This window comes from Cydia pomonella, chromosome 16, assembly GCF_033807575.1.
Source record: "Cydia pomonella isolate Wapato2018A chromosome 16, ilCydPomo1, whole genome shotgun sequence".
In the NCBI taxonomy this organism is placed as follows: domain Eukaryota; kingdom Metazoa; phylum Arthropoda; class Insecta; order Lepidoptera; family Tortricidae; genus Cydia; species Cydia pomonella.
Window position 1 is genome coordinate 16,326,846 of NC_084718.1, and position 13,795 is coordinate 16,340,640.

At 33.4% G+C, this 13,795-nt stretch overlaps 1 protein-coding gene across 2 annotated transcripts in view; it reads left to right on the top strand.

Moving 5' to 3' along the window:
* Positions 1 to 930: 930 nt before the first annotated feature.
* The window catches only part of LOC133526434 (uncharacterized), a 45,648-nt gene continuing 32,783 nt past the window's right edge, over positions 931 to 13,795 (top strand). The window contains exons 1-3 of one of the 2 annotated variants that reach the window (XM_061863063.1): positions 931 to 1,066; positions 1,375 to 1,568; positions 2,061 to 2,358. In XM_061863063.1, coding sequence (XP_061719047.1) covers positions 1,375 to 1,568; positions 2,061 to 2,358 — 492 coding nt within the window. In that variant the 5' untranslated portion in view covers positions 931 to 1,066. Of the gene's footprint in view, positions 1,067 to 1,335; positions 1,569 to 2,060; positions 2,359 to 13,795 lie in introns of those variants that run through there. The other variant, XM_061863064.1, reaches the window with a different exon arrangement.

Consider the following 13,795-nt stretch of genomic DNA (forward strand, 5'->3'; position numbering starts at 1 on the left):
AAGCGAAAATTGATGATAATATTCTTTGAGTTTGAATTGATTTTGACTTAATTATGTATTTTTAAACGACTGTTTAATATTTAAACTAATTCTTAACAAACTTTTTGCTGTCATTCACACAGCAGGTAGGTAGGAATTGGTAGGGATGTATGCACAAAGTGCATCATCACTTAGCATCTTTAAAATTCTTCACCCCCACATCTACAAACACCAAGGCGAATAGCTACATATATTTGTAACATAAATAATTTAATATTCATGCAACCGCTCATGCGCCCTTCTCTTTCAACTCGAGAGATATAAATAATATAATATAACTCCAGACCGACTACATACTTATACATCTTATACAGTAATAAAACATTGCTCATTCGAATGGATCTATAATATAAACGAATGTATGGAATCTAATAAAAAGAAGAATAACAATCCGCCTATTCTCAGGTCTTTATATGTGTGCGCGCTGTGAAAAGAGATTGAAGTACTTTTTTTACACACATACTTCCCACTAACGATGTAATTTAAGGAAGGGGCCCAAGCTGGGTTGAAATGTATACAAACGAGTAAAAATAGTAATATGTTTTTAATCTTTAAAAAATATATACATGTCATATTTTAAATAAATGTGTAATAAAACGAATAAATAGCATTTGGTGTATTATTGCACTTCTACTGAAATTATTCAAGCCAATGCAAATTGTTTTTTTTTATTAAACTTTTTCCAAAACAGTACATCTTGTGTTCTTGTATCCAGAAACTAAATTTTATTACAAGATCAAAGTATAATAATAATTCGTCTTAGAATGTGTGCGTGTAGTCTACAAAATTAAAGTTGTGTATATTAATTACGGTATAATAAAGCATGCGGGGGACGAGGGGGCGCGCCGCGCTCTCATATTCCGTATATTGATTGTGTGCGAGGGGGCCGGGGCAAGGAGGGGGCCACGGCGTGCCCCACTCTGTTATTTTACGACACGGCTTTCTGTGTAACATAATTTTATTTAATTTTGTGAAATGTGTCGGTGTTATTTGTGAAAAATCGGGAAGTCGGAAGTGTGAATTCGAGGTAAGACACCGGTAACGTGTTGATTTGTGTCAAAAATTCCATACATGTTGAATAAAATATAAAAGATATTTTATATAGCTATAAATTCCCTCGGCGGCGCGTACCTACAATATATTACACTGTCATACCGCGTACGTATAGTGTTTTTTACGGGCATCGTTCTAAAAATAAGTTGTAATAATTATAATTTTATGTAGCGGTCGCAGCAGAGTCGGTTTACTGTCGATTTATTCATCATACGCTGGTAGGAATAAATTGTGCGTGTGGTGATTTATCGGTGTCGTGATTGGAGTGTTTGTGGTGTCCAGATGCAGGGGCTGGTGAGCGACAAGACGTTCCACCTCAAGTGGAACAACCACCTGCAGAACCTGAGCCAGCTCTTCACGACCATCTACTCGTCGTCGGCGCTGGCCGACGTGACCCTGTCCTGCCGGGATGGCACGCTCAAGGCTCACAAGCTTGTTCTATCTGCCTGCAGCCCTTACTTTGAACAAATCTTCAGGTAACCACACTTTTAACATTCCGTATTTAAATTTTACAAACGAAAAATGCCATGTTCATTTCAGAATTTAATCTGTTTCATTTGCTCACAATGACATCATTATTTTTTTCAGACAGTAGCTCTATTTTGCCACTAGCATGCCAATTAAATATAATTTTGTGAACTCATTCTAATCTTTCAAGATGTTTTAGTCACTTATTTTTACATCATATTTATTTTTAGAATTATGTGTTGAAGATTTTAGTTACATAAATGTTTGAATATCTGCATGAATGTAAATGTGAGTTATCTTATGATAAGCAATAAAATAATTATATTTACTAAGTAATTTTGTGATAAATTTCGTGATAATATTTGGGTACTCACACAAGAAAAACAAGTTTATATTAATGATTAATTTTATTGCTGTTTTTCGTTATTTATAAATTGAGTAAAATATTTAAATAAACCACCATGCATAAAACGAGACGGTAACATGTTATTTTGCTCTAGGGACAATCCATGCCAGCATCCAATTGTTATCCTCAAAGGGATTCCATTCTCGGAGATCAACCTGCTGGTGGAGTTCATGTACAAAGGATCAGTGGACGTCCAAGAATTGGATCTACAGTCCCTCATGCACACAGCCTCCGAGCTGGAGATAAGAGGACTGGCATATGAGGCTCGGGACAATGCTGCACAGCTATTGAATGTGAACTTGGAGTATCCGACATACTCACAGACCCAAGTGCCTCAGCCACAACCACAAGCATTCACCCAGGCCCGTACTGATGTTGAACGGCTTAAGCAGGTAAGATCCTTATTTTGCATATAGTCAAACCAAGCTAACTTCGCACTAACTTTGATGTGACAAAGTGTTGTAGGGTCATAATAAACTTCATATTTTCATATAAATTTGATACTTATGCTGACACTTCAATACATTGTCACTGCAAAGTCTGTGCAGAGTTACCTCTATTTATGGTTTCTAGTCAATTATGCTTTTCCAAGGTTTAATTAATTAATTATAATAAAAGCAAGGTAGTTTCGAAATTCTAAGTAAGTAAGATATCAAATATAATAATGGTGATGTCCTTATTGACATTTTATAAATGATTAAAATGTTCCTATTACATGTAGGTAGGTGAGGTAATATTTCCAATTTTGATTTTATTGCTAATTATAGTGATTTAAATGTTTTCAGTTGGAAAGTAGTATGAGAATAGATATCTATGGCTTGTTTTAAAAATTAAATTCTTAATTTCAAATGAATGAAACTGAAATGTTTCCTTAACCTTAGCCTTGATAATCTTTGCAATATTTTTTTATGTCGGTAGGTATTTATTAAACAAAACTTAATCTTAAAATAAAGTATTATCAACTTGAAGGTCAAACTTAGTTAATAATTTATTGTAGTAACCAGCTTGTTCTAATTCTAACAATTGAACAAATAATATTTTAACAATATGGAATGGCTTTGTAGCCATGTGAAACTGAAAAAAGCATAACTTTTAGACAATACTTCCTTTACTAATTTATCTAAGTTTCTACTTAATATCATTATTTATTACAAAATGGTTATTTTCTTATTTTAATTTAGTCAGTTATCTAATCTTCTCAGTCAATAAATAATAGTTATTGGGGGGTTACATTTAATTTAATGAAATTTTTGCTGTGAACTTCTTAAATCAAATTAAATAATAAATTTATTTATTTGTAATTACAGTCTTTGTGAATTTTAAAACGTAATATTAAAATAGGAGAAAAAAAAAAAAAAATATATATATATATATATTAAGAGGATTTAAAAATAATCATTTGTAAAATTAAGATTAATAAAGTCAAATTAGAGCACACATTTGAAACATGTAACATTGTATTGTATACACGTTTTCTATCTTAGATAATTGTACTTTTTTAAATAAGATAATAACTATTACAATAATTACATCAAACCAATTAGGTGAGGGTAATTAAAATTTGCATATAATTATAGCAGTGCAGTCAAAGTAAAATTACAATTTTGTTAATTAGTTGCATGACTTTAGTTTTCATTAAAATATTATCTGGGAGGTTTAAATATTCAAATGTAATTTCATATTTTATTTTGAAAATCATAAAATGATAGAAAAGTGATATTATTTGACTAAAATCGACTTGGTTGGTTATAAGTAATCATAATGTTCGGTTTGACGACCGGTTTGGCATAGTGGGTATTGACCCTGCCTATGAAGTTGATGGTCCTGGGTTTGAATAAGGGCATTTATTTGTGTGATGAACATAGATATTTCAGAGTCATGTTGTTGGATGTTTTCTGTGTATTTAAGTATTTGTATATTATATATATTGTTGTACAACACAAGCCATCTTGGCTTATCGTGGGACTTAGTCAATTTGTGTAAGAAAGTCCCTATAATATTTATTTATCATAATTATGATCTATTGGCATCTCCGATGGAATGTTATAACTGTTACAAGGAAAGTTAAGTCACGTCACGTCACAAAAAAAGACTATCAAGTCAAGTAAATGTGTTTAAGTTTTATTCAAGCAAGACTCTTTTATTATTATAGGTAGTTTATTTGTTTAATTGTCACAGCCGGTCTTTCGGACCCTTGACAGTGTAACAATTTGTTTTAATTAAAAATTATTATTACCTAAAATCATACTTATTAGTAGGGATTGCAAACCGGATTGGTTTTCAATCCGGCCGGATCCGGCCGGATTTTGGCCATAGTCCGGCCGGATCCGGCCGGACCGAATCCGGTTTGGTATAGGGATATAAAAGTTAATTAAATGACATATTTTTCTAGTTTTTTGCGTAATACCTATTCCTAGAGGTAAATCTATAATTTGAAGTTAATAAATAACTTCTTAACAATAAAATAGAACTTGGTAGTAAAAACTGTCACAATGTCAATATCACTTTAAAAACAAAAATTTTAAATCGGTAATTTATTATATTTAACCATTCAAAAGTGCTCAAATTTTTGTTTACAATTATAAATTTGCTTAGTTTCCAAAGCCTGATGATCGGATGTGGGGTGGGAATTGGAGCTCCTTGAAAGGACAAGTTTTCGTAACTGTTCTTTGATTGAATTTTTTGTAGAGTCTGTTCGGAAAGAGGAGAGTCGTGGAATGTATTGGGCCCCATACATTCCACGACTCTTCTCTTTCCTCACAAACTCTTACGTTGACATCCATTCTAGCATAGAGAAATAAGAATTACATAGATTGCTCACTCCATACATCAGTTTTGGTACCAAAACGCTTATTATTTTCGTAGTCAACATCTAGCATCGAGTAGCGGAACTCTCAGGACTGCTACTCGACAATAGATATCGCGGCAAACAAAAAGTCTAATGCTCAACGATTTTCCGCTAATATTATAACCACAGTAACCGGAACTCTATTTTCAACTCCTACGCTTACTTTTATTTATTACTTTTAACGAAGATATTTTACTTTTAACCAATTATGATATTAAATGCGCTCTAGTATTATCTTGCTCTAATTTATTTGTCCGAAAAAGTAGTACACTGTATGACTTAAAAAAATTGTACTTTTTTTAATTTATGGAAAAGTATAGTGGTCAAATTATAAGGAACAACACACGACACGACGATCTCATGCGAATGTAGGATTGAAAACCATCGCGGAAAGGGAAAGTTACATAGATCAAATAAAGAATTGGCTGGACGGAGAGTAGCATGTACCAGGAGATGAAGGAAATTGCATAAGATTGGATGAAATTGTAAAATTGACAAAAGATTCTCTCTTAAATTTGAATAGAAAAGAATCTATATTTTATCATATATATACATATATCGGAGAAAACTAAAGATTATCAATATTATCATATATTCTTCATTCACACATATTGATGAGCCCAACTGTAGTCGGTTAATCTCCTATCACAACATTATGACACGACATGAACCTTCTCTTTAGCATAAATTACAAATGTCTTCCATGGCATCTCCATCCTTTCATTTTTCCTTCTATTACAGTATTTATTATGTAATCGTCATAATTATCGTGCCACCAACATGAAAGAAGAAGAAATCCTCTTCTGTTCCCAGTCATCGTCATAATAAAATATTTATATCTTACTAAATTTAAACTTTTTCATTCGTTTTTTGTTCTGTTCAACTTCATTCATACCTCGTATCCGTTGCCTTTTCTTCATCTGTAACGCACAGCGCGTACTGTATTTAGGCGTTTTTTTATTATACCGGATCCGGCCGGATTACCGGATCCGCCGGACCGGATTGCAATCCCTACTTATTAGTATTCTTGTCTGTGGACAAAAAAAAGGAAAAAATTACCAAAAAACCGTGGTCACTTTTAAATCACTCAACTTGGTAAAAAGATTGTGGCTGCAATAAAATAAGGATAAATTGAACGGTAAAAACCCTTTACGTGCATACATACCTACCTAATAAATAAATGGCGAAAATATCTGATAGTACGCCCGTCAAAGTTTGCGTTTAGGTAGGTACCTATACTTTGAATATGAGTGTGATTTTATGGAGTATCGATGCCTATTATGGGGCCATGAATCTAGAAGGAAAGGGTGATGCCCCTACTAATTATAATACTAACTTCAGCTTATCATGTATTTATTGATGAAGAAAAAGATTAGTCACGCCAAAATGTTACCTACCTATGTTTACTTAAATTCTCGTCACGCGTTGAATGAGTTGAATCACTTGAGGAAGCTTTTGGAAAATTAAAAGTACCTATAATTATTATATTTTAAAACGATTTTCTTGATATAAATTAAATAAGGCATAAAACCCTACATTTTATAATTTTATACAGAACCACATTTTTTTTGTCATTTTTACGTAATATTATGCCGTAAATTACACTACTTCAAATAATTTGTTCCAATGGTTTAAATTGATAAGTGTAATAATATTAATAATCGGGACACATTGTGATTTTTATACATTATTTTAATTGTAGTAGTCTCGCAGTTACAGCCATATTTTTACGACGATATAAATAAAATGGATATGCGATTACGTCCCGTTTATTTAAAATAATGCTTGAGTTCGTAAAATGGGCCTGGGGTTTATGTTACTACAAACACGCCCCGTGCTTCGAGGTTAAAAATAGATTCCTGCCGTCGAATTAAGCTGTTTAACACTGAAAATGGAAACGATAAATCCTACAGTAGTTAACAGTAATACGTAGGATGGAATTAAGACTTTTTTGTTTGTTCTTAATTCCCTAATTAAGTACTTGCTAATCAAGTATATTTTTACCTGCCTAATTAAGAAAATAATTTAAGATATTATGATTGTGTATTTAAAAAATAGACATAGGTGTCTATTGATTTATCGCCTTTATTTCTATAATTGTTTATGTATAACACGTCTGTAACTCTAAGAAAACACTAAAACTGCGACTTACACGTGTTTATATCGGTTGAATTGCTTGTCACTCCAATTCGAAATTATTATAATAAAAGAACTTTTTTTATCTACATATTTAAAAGGAGTCTATCAATGATACATGTCGGATCCGTTGGGCCTTATATTATAGTTACAATGTTTTACGAGTTATCAAAAAAACTACACTAATTTCGCAGTTTTATACAGGAACTTATAAAAAAAGTTGATGCGATACCTTCTATAAGACCAAAACTCGTTAACATGTGTTTTTGCTATTTCTGCTGAGATATATTCCGTCGAGGTTCCACTGTAATAGTTTTATGTAACATAGTCAAGTCCTCAGGCGTATTTACAAGTACGTACATGCAAATTAGATAAGTACATAACGTTTTGCATCACTTATAAAATAAGTAGGTATAGAGATAAAATGTTAAATATGAATATTTATCAACCCGTACCTGTTTTATTTAAAATTGCCTTATCGAAAAGGTCTCCATTAAAAGGGCAAACTTTTAAATTAATTATGAATGGCCTCGTCTCACAAATAAAATTCGCTTGCGATCTTTTACTTGTTGGAATGCATAAAATCAAATATGAAAATATGTTTATTTTAATTATAAAGAACCTAAATACCAATTTATTTTACAAGAAAAGTAAATTTATAAAATATAATCTGACACAGCAACCTTGACTGTAGCAAAAGGCCGCAAATAAAAAAAAATCGGCCTAAAGAGGTGATTCCCTTCGAAAATTTGAATTTCGCGCCTTTCCTAGTGGCAAGTTGGGTGTGTTTCATTATATCATTGGATAGGAAGCAAATACCACAGCATAAAAGCGCAGCAATAAAGGCATTTACAGTACATATGGGGCTACTTTATAGCACTAGTGCGAGAAGTAGCATATTACGTTACTGTGTCGAACATTTAAAGGGCCATATGTACTGTAAAACGTTGTACGATACATGTGCGAATAGGTAATTCGCAACTCGTGTCGATTTAAAACACTCCCTTCGGTCGTGTTTTAATTTATCGCCACTCGTTTCGAATTTCCTATTTTTCGCACTTGTATCGTAATGTACTATTTTAAATATGATTGAAAAAGTTTTTTTACCATCTAGTGGCTGACAATTGCGATTATGCAGCATAAGCTGGCTAAAAATATATTTTAAATACTTTCTATTATTAATTATAATCTACATTTATTATTTATGTGCTACTAATGAACTTAATGAATTATTTTCTCAGTAGGTCGATAAAACGTCATATATAAATTTTGAGCATACACGGCTAAGGTGGGGTCTGGGTGTGACTAATATATTGCACAATGGCGTTGAGTTGATCTATTGATTGACTAAATAACTATATTGTTACTGGCTGATCACAACTTCGCGCGTAGGTTAAGTGATTTAATGCCAGCAACACACGCGGCTGTATTTCCCAAATAATTGTGTTGCATCTCTTTCGTATATGAAACGAAAGTGGCGCAACAATTTTTGGCATAAAGGCGCCGGCGCATAGTCTTGAAATAATTATACGGCTATTCAGAATTATTAAGTCCCAAAATATTATTTGTATATTATGTGCAACTTCTGTGTAAATATGCACATATTCCGCCTTCGCCTGTCATCACATAAGAGCAGGTCAGGCGTGGGTCAAACGAAAACTTAAGCAAATAAATGCATTTATTTTTATAAAAAGGAAACATATGTTTAAAATTATATTTTTGCAAATTATTTACGTCATTACCTAGAAAAAACGCGCTCTATTCTTTTTTTAACAACAATCAAATATAGAACCTTCTTTGTTGAAGTCTGATTACGAGTCAAACAATGTATCTGGCCGGAGGTTCTAGACAATTAAACAAGTGAAAGGTGAAAGAACCGGTGCAATTATTTATACCTTCGACATTTGAACTTAGAACTGAACATTTGCACCTACTAATTAGACGACACACATATCGTACTCACTAATTTGCATGGTATTATAGATAAATTAGGTATCACAGAAAGAAAATGCACTTATATCGAGAAATATACTTGTATATTCACTAGAAATTAGGTATAAAAAACAAGAACTAGAATATGGATTAGTTAGTTTGATTATTTTTTTTGCTCAATCGAGCCTGTGAAACTATTTCAATCCCACAGTTATCTTGTCATATTCAATGAAATTGCGTGCGGTACCGTTCCTATTTATTGGCTAGATCTATCGGCCTAACAAGTGCATGTTTTTACTGTTATTGTATTGTTTATCAACGCCCAACGGTAAAGTACGCGAGTTACATTTCGTACCTCCGTCAAAAAAAAAAAAAACATAAAGTCTGTATCCCTCGTGCCTATTGTGCACTTTAATGCCTAGAAAGTCTTCTGTATTGCAACCTCGCAAGCTGCCCACACATTTTAAAACAAATAGCTCAATCATGCTGCTTAGTTATGAACTAGCGCCTAATGACGTCACGCATAATGAACTCAATATTTTTTTCCATAGACAAATGACGTGTCGTTTTTAAGATCGATTTTTTATTTCATTCATTTGCGGAATTTTACGTGATAAAAAACCCTTTGCTAATGCTGTCGACGACGGTTAAATCTAATTAGAAGGCAAGGTTGTTTTTTTGTTTAATTAAAATTTTGTGAGTACTTACTTTTTAAACAAATTTTGTTTTGACCATATGGGTATAATTAGTTAGGTATTCGCGGATATTTTTCAAATATATCACTAATACACACAAGATGTCACAAAACAACATGTCACACCAAAGTGTCACTTGCTATTTTACTATTTTCACGTGTTCTGTCAGAGGTGTAAAAAATGTTGGTAATTTTTTTCAGCGATTCGGAGAAAAATCGTCTTGAACCTATTTTTATTGCATAGAAAATAAAATAAAAAAAATTAAACACAAGGTTTAAGTTGGCTACAAGCCAGCTACTTGAATAAAATTATAAAAAAGAAAAAGTTTATATTACGCAAATCCTCGAATGCCGGAACGCGGATTCGCGTACGAGGCAACTTTTAAATAAATATAATATTGACCAATGATTAACACTAAAATTTGTTCTTGCTCTAACCATTAACACTTAATTACAGTTGCCCTTTGAACGCCCAATGGGTTTTTTAATATGCTGGTGCTGAGGGACTCCAGCGAACATCGAAGTTCGCACGAGCATCTTTCTCTTTTACTCCATTAAGTCGAGATAGTTGCTCGAAATTTGCAAAGATTTTCGTTGTTATAGACCTGATATTTATTTCATAAATACCGGCACAGAGAACCAGTATTTTGCGCCATGAGTTATTGTTGTTTTGACAACAAACCATAGAAGCGGAACGTGAATCTCGAGACCAAAACGCGTAAGCGCCTTGAGTTTTGCGGCACACACGACGTTGTGGTCGCGTTGTATAGGTTGCAAATTGCGACAATTTCATTGTTAGGTATGACATCTCTATATATAGTTATAACAACTCAATGTATTTTCATTATGTTTCGTCTTAAGAGGCGGTTCTTTTTTATTAAAGCTGTCGACCCAAGAAATGTCAAGTTAATTTTATTTTCGAATTCAATAGATCCGTCTGACAGAAAAACATGTTTGCTGTTGGGGGGTTTTTGACATGTGACATCTGTCAATAATTATAAATATTAAATAAATGTAAAATGTTTAAAATATCCTTATTTTTACTGGTAATATTAATATGTGACGTAGGTAACTGCTCGTAGTCATATTAAAATCGATATTTATTGCGCATTTACGATATCCAAGCCTCATTTTTATGAGGAAGGCTACAGACATTTCTTATTTTAATATATGAAGAGCTTGAGATATTCAAAGAACAATGATATATTTTTTTCGAGTATAATGTTTTTTTTTATAAATCGATGTTATATGCTAATTTACAAAAAACTTTAACATATTTGTTATTCAAACATTTATAAAGTAGGCACACGGCTTATTATCGCGGTATTAAAAACAAATTGTAAAATTCAAGATAAATATGTTATTTAGATAAGTCCACGTTCAGATATTTAAAATTTAAAAATATTAATAACAAGTAGGCTGAGCCACAAGAGAAGTTACACCTTTTCAATAAGATCTTTTTTTGCTTACATATCTTAACAAATCTATAACCGCACACTATACCAGCGGCTGCTAGTACTAGATAAGTATATTTTTCTTTGATACCTTTATTTAAGCAATATCACGTTTTTAATGTTTGCAATTACGTCACATTAAAATCGTACTCTGTAATTTGAAGTGTTTTTATGAGTCGTTAAGTGCAATCGGCTAGATCGATATGAACCAGCCAGTTGGCGAGGCCCGTCGTTTATTTCAATTTGCTAAGTCTTTGCATTTAAATTGCATATGAGGTATACCTACATAAAAGACTAATAGTGTACCTATACTAAACTAAATGCATATATAATATTTATTTGTAAGCAATGGGCAAAATATTACGCCCGAAGGAATTAAAGTTTCTTGATATCACAATTACGATGATTCAAACAGCTGCAAGCCTTGACCGAGAAACCGTAGTAGCTGGATATCTGGTGATCACAATATTCACAATAGGTCAGAAATTACCGCATTAAGATTTTAGAGCAAAAATGTAAAATTTATAGATTTAGTAACGACTAAATGTATAAATTTTACATTTTCGCTTCAACGGAAGCTGTACACCTTTTGTTACGTAATATCTAAATAACAAGTATTGGTTTCTATTAGCACGTCGTCTCATCTTGCCTTTTAATAATAAAGTCGCAAGCGTGCGTCCCCGGTAATATGTGACGAGAAGGGTCAGTTTTTAAGAATTCATAAAAATACATACATTGACATTAAGTCGATTTTCAGAGAAACTACCTGTAGCAATAGGTACTGTATTATCCTGAGAAAACCTCGGTAGAGGGAGTTTATATCACAACCGAATCGTCGGTGACGAGAAATTCACGAAGAACTGCGCTATTGAATTACGATTAAAAAATCTCAATCTTACTTTTGCTAGAGTACCTATTACACTAAAATAATACTGTCATCAGATCTACCTTAACGTATTTTTGTATCATCAAAACGTCCGTAAAAGAAAGGTAATTTAAACATATACGAGATGAAATATGGATGAGTAAGCTTAAGGTTGAATATGGATGAGAGTAGGGGAAGCCCCTGGAAATTGTAAATGTACTACTTAACCTAGAATGTTGCACATTACCTCACATAAAACAAATGTCCCTTGGGGGGCGTCCACAAATTACGTAACGCAAATTGGAGGGGGGGGGGGGTCAGGCCAAGCGTTACGGTCCTGTTACGTTGGGGAGGGGGGGGGGTTAAGGTTTGCGTTACGTCACGCACGATTTTATAATAACACATAAAAAAAAAATTGTTTTTTTATGTATTATTATAAAATATTAGCCACAGAAGATGGGATCGCCGCCGAAGCCGATAGCGATTGTGAAAGCGATTCTGATTTACCTTTAATACAATGTATTAAGAAATGGAACCAACTACTACCACCTGTCTTTCTTAATATTAACCTAAAGATTTTTACAAAGCACTTGTTACGTAACGGAATTGAAGGGGGGGGGGGGTCCCAGATAAGCGTGACGGTCCTGTTATATGAGGGGAGGGGGGGGGGTCAAAAAAATTAGGAATTTTGCGTTACGTAATTTGTGGACGCCCCCTTGCTGGAATGGGACGAGTGATAAGAAAATACTGCAAAGGAGAGAAAACATTGAATACCCAAAATTGCTAATAATAAAAAAAGCGTTTTTTCAGACCTTGGTCCATTCCATACACTGTTAGTTACACGGTAAAAAGAGGTGTCCGGCAAGGTTCTACCTCTTCAATTTAACGTTATTTTTTATTTCACTCGTATTATTCTTCTAGACATATGCAACTTTTTCAAAACTCAAATAAATAACTTAAATAAATATTATAGGATTATTATTGAATTGTCATAGCTGTAAGTAGGATTACATAATTACTCGTACTCTGTGAGTATGATAGTTTTTTTTCTAGTATTAAGTTTAATGTTTTTGTACGCCGTTTGGCAAAATATAGTGAAACTGTACATATATAAACTGACCACCAATGTCATTCTACCTATATTTACAAATAAAACACTTACTTACTTAGGACACTGACATTATACAAATTGACTTTTTTTTTTATATACCACGACGGTGGCAAACAAGCATACGGCCTGCCTGATGGTAAGCAGTCACCGCAGCCTATGGACGCCCGCAACTCCAGAGGTGTTACATGCGCGTTGCCGACCCTTTAAAAACCTGTACACTCCTTTTTTGAAGAACCCCATACTGTAGACCCTCGGGAAAACCTCGGAAGGGAGCTCATTCCACAGCCAGAGCGTCCGCGGGAGGAAATTCCTCTTGAACCGCACAGTACGCGACCATTTAGGGTCTAAGGTGTGAGGATGAACTCCCTGCCGACGGCGAGCGGTGCGGTGATAGAAAGTGGCCGTTGGCATCATGTCAAACAATTCCTCAGAGCACTGCCCATTATACAAGCGGAAGTCCCACAGTAAGGCTTGTGTTGTGGGTACTTAGACAACGATATATATAAATACTTAATACTTAGAAAACACCCATGACTCAGAAACAAATATCTATGCTCATTACACAAATAAATGCCCTTACCATTGTTTGGTCCGAGGATCGTAAGTACTAGGGAGAGTTTTACAATGTTTGTGTATTTCATAATGTCGTTTTAGTGTAACTTAGATTTTATTGCGGAGGCTAGGTTCGTGTGACTTAAAAATACGACTATTTTCGTTTTACTTTTTTATCACCATATAATATCTCATGCAGTTATTTTGTAAATCGTGATAAAGCAAACGTCGCTTTTT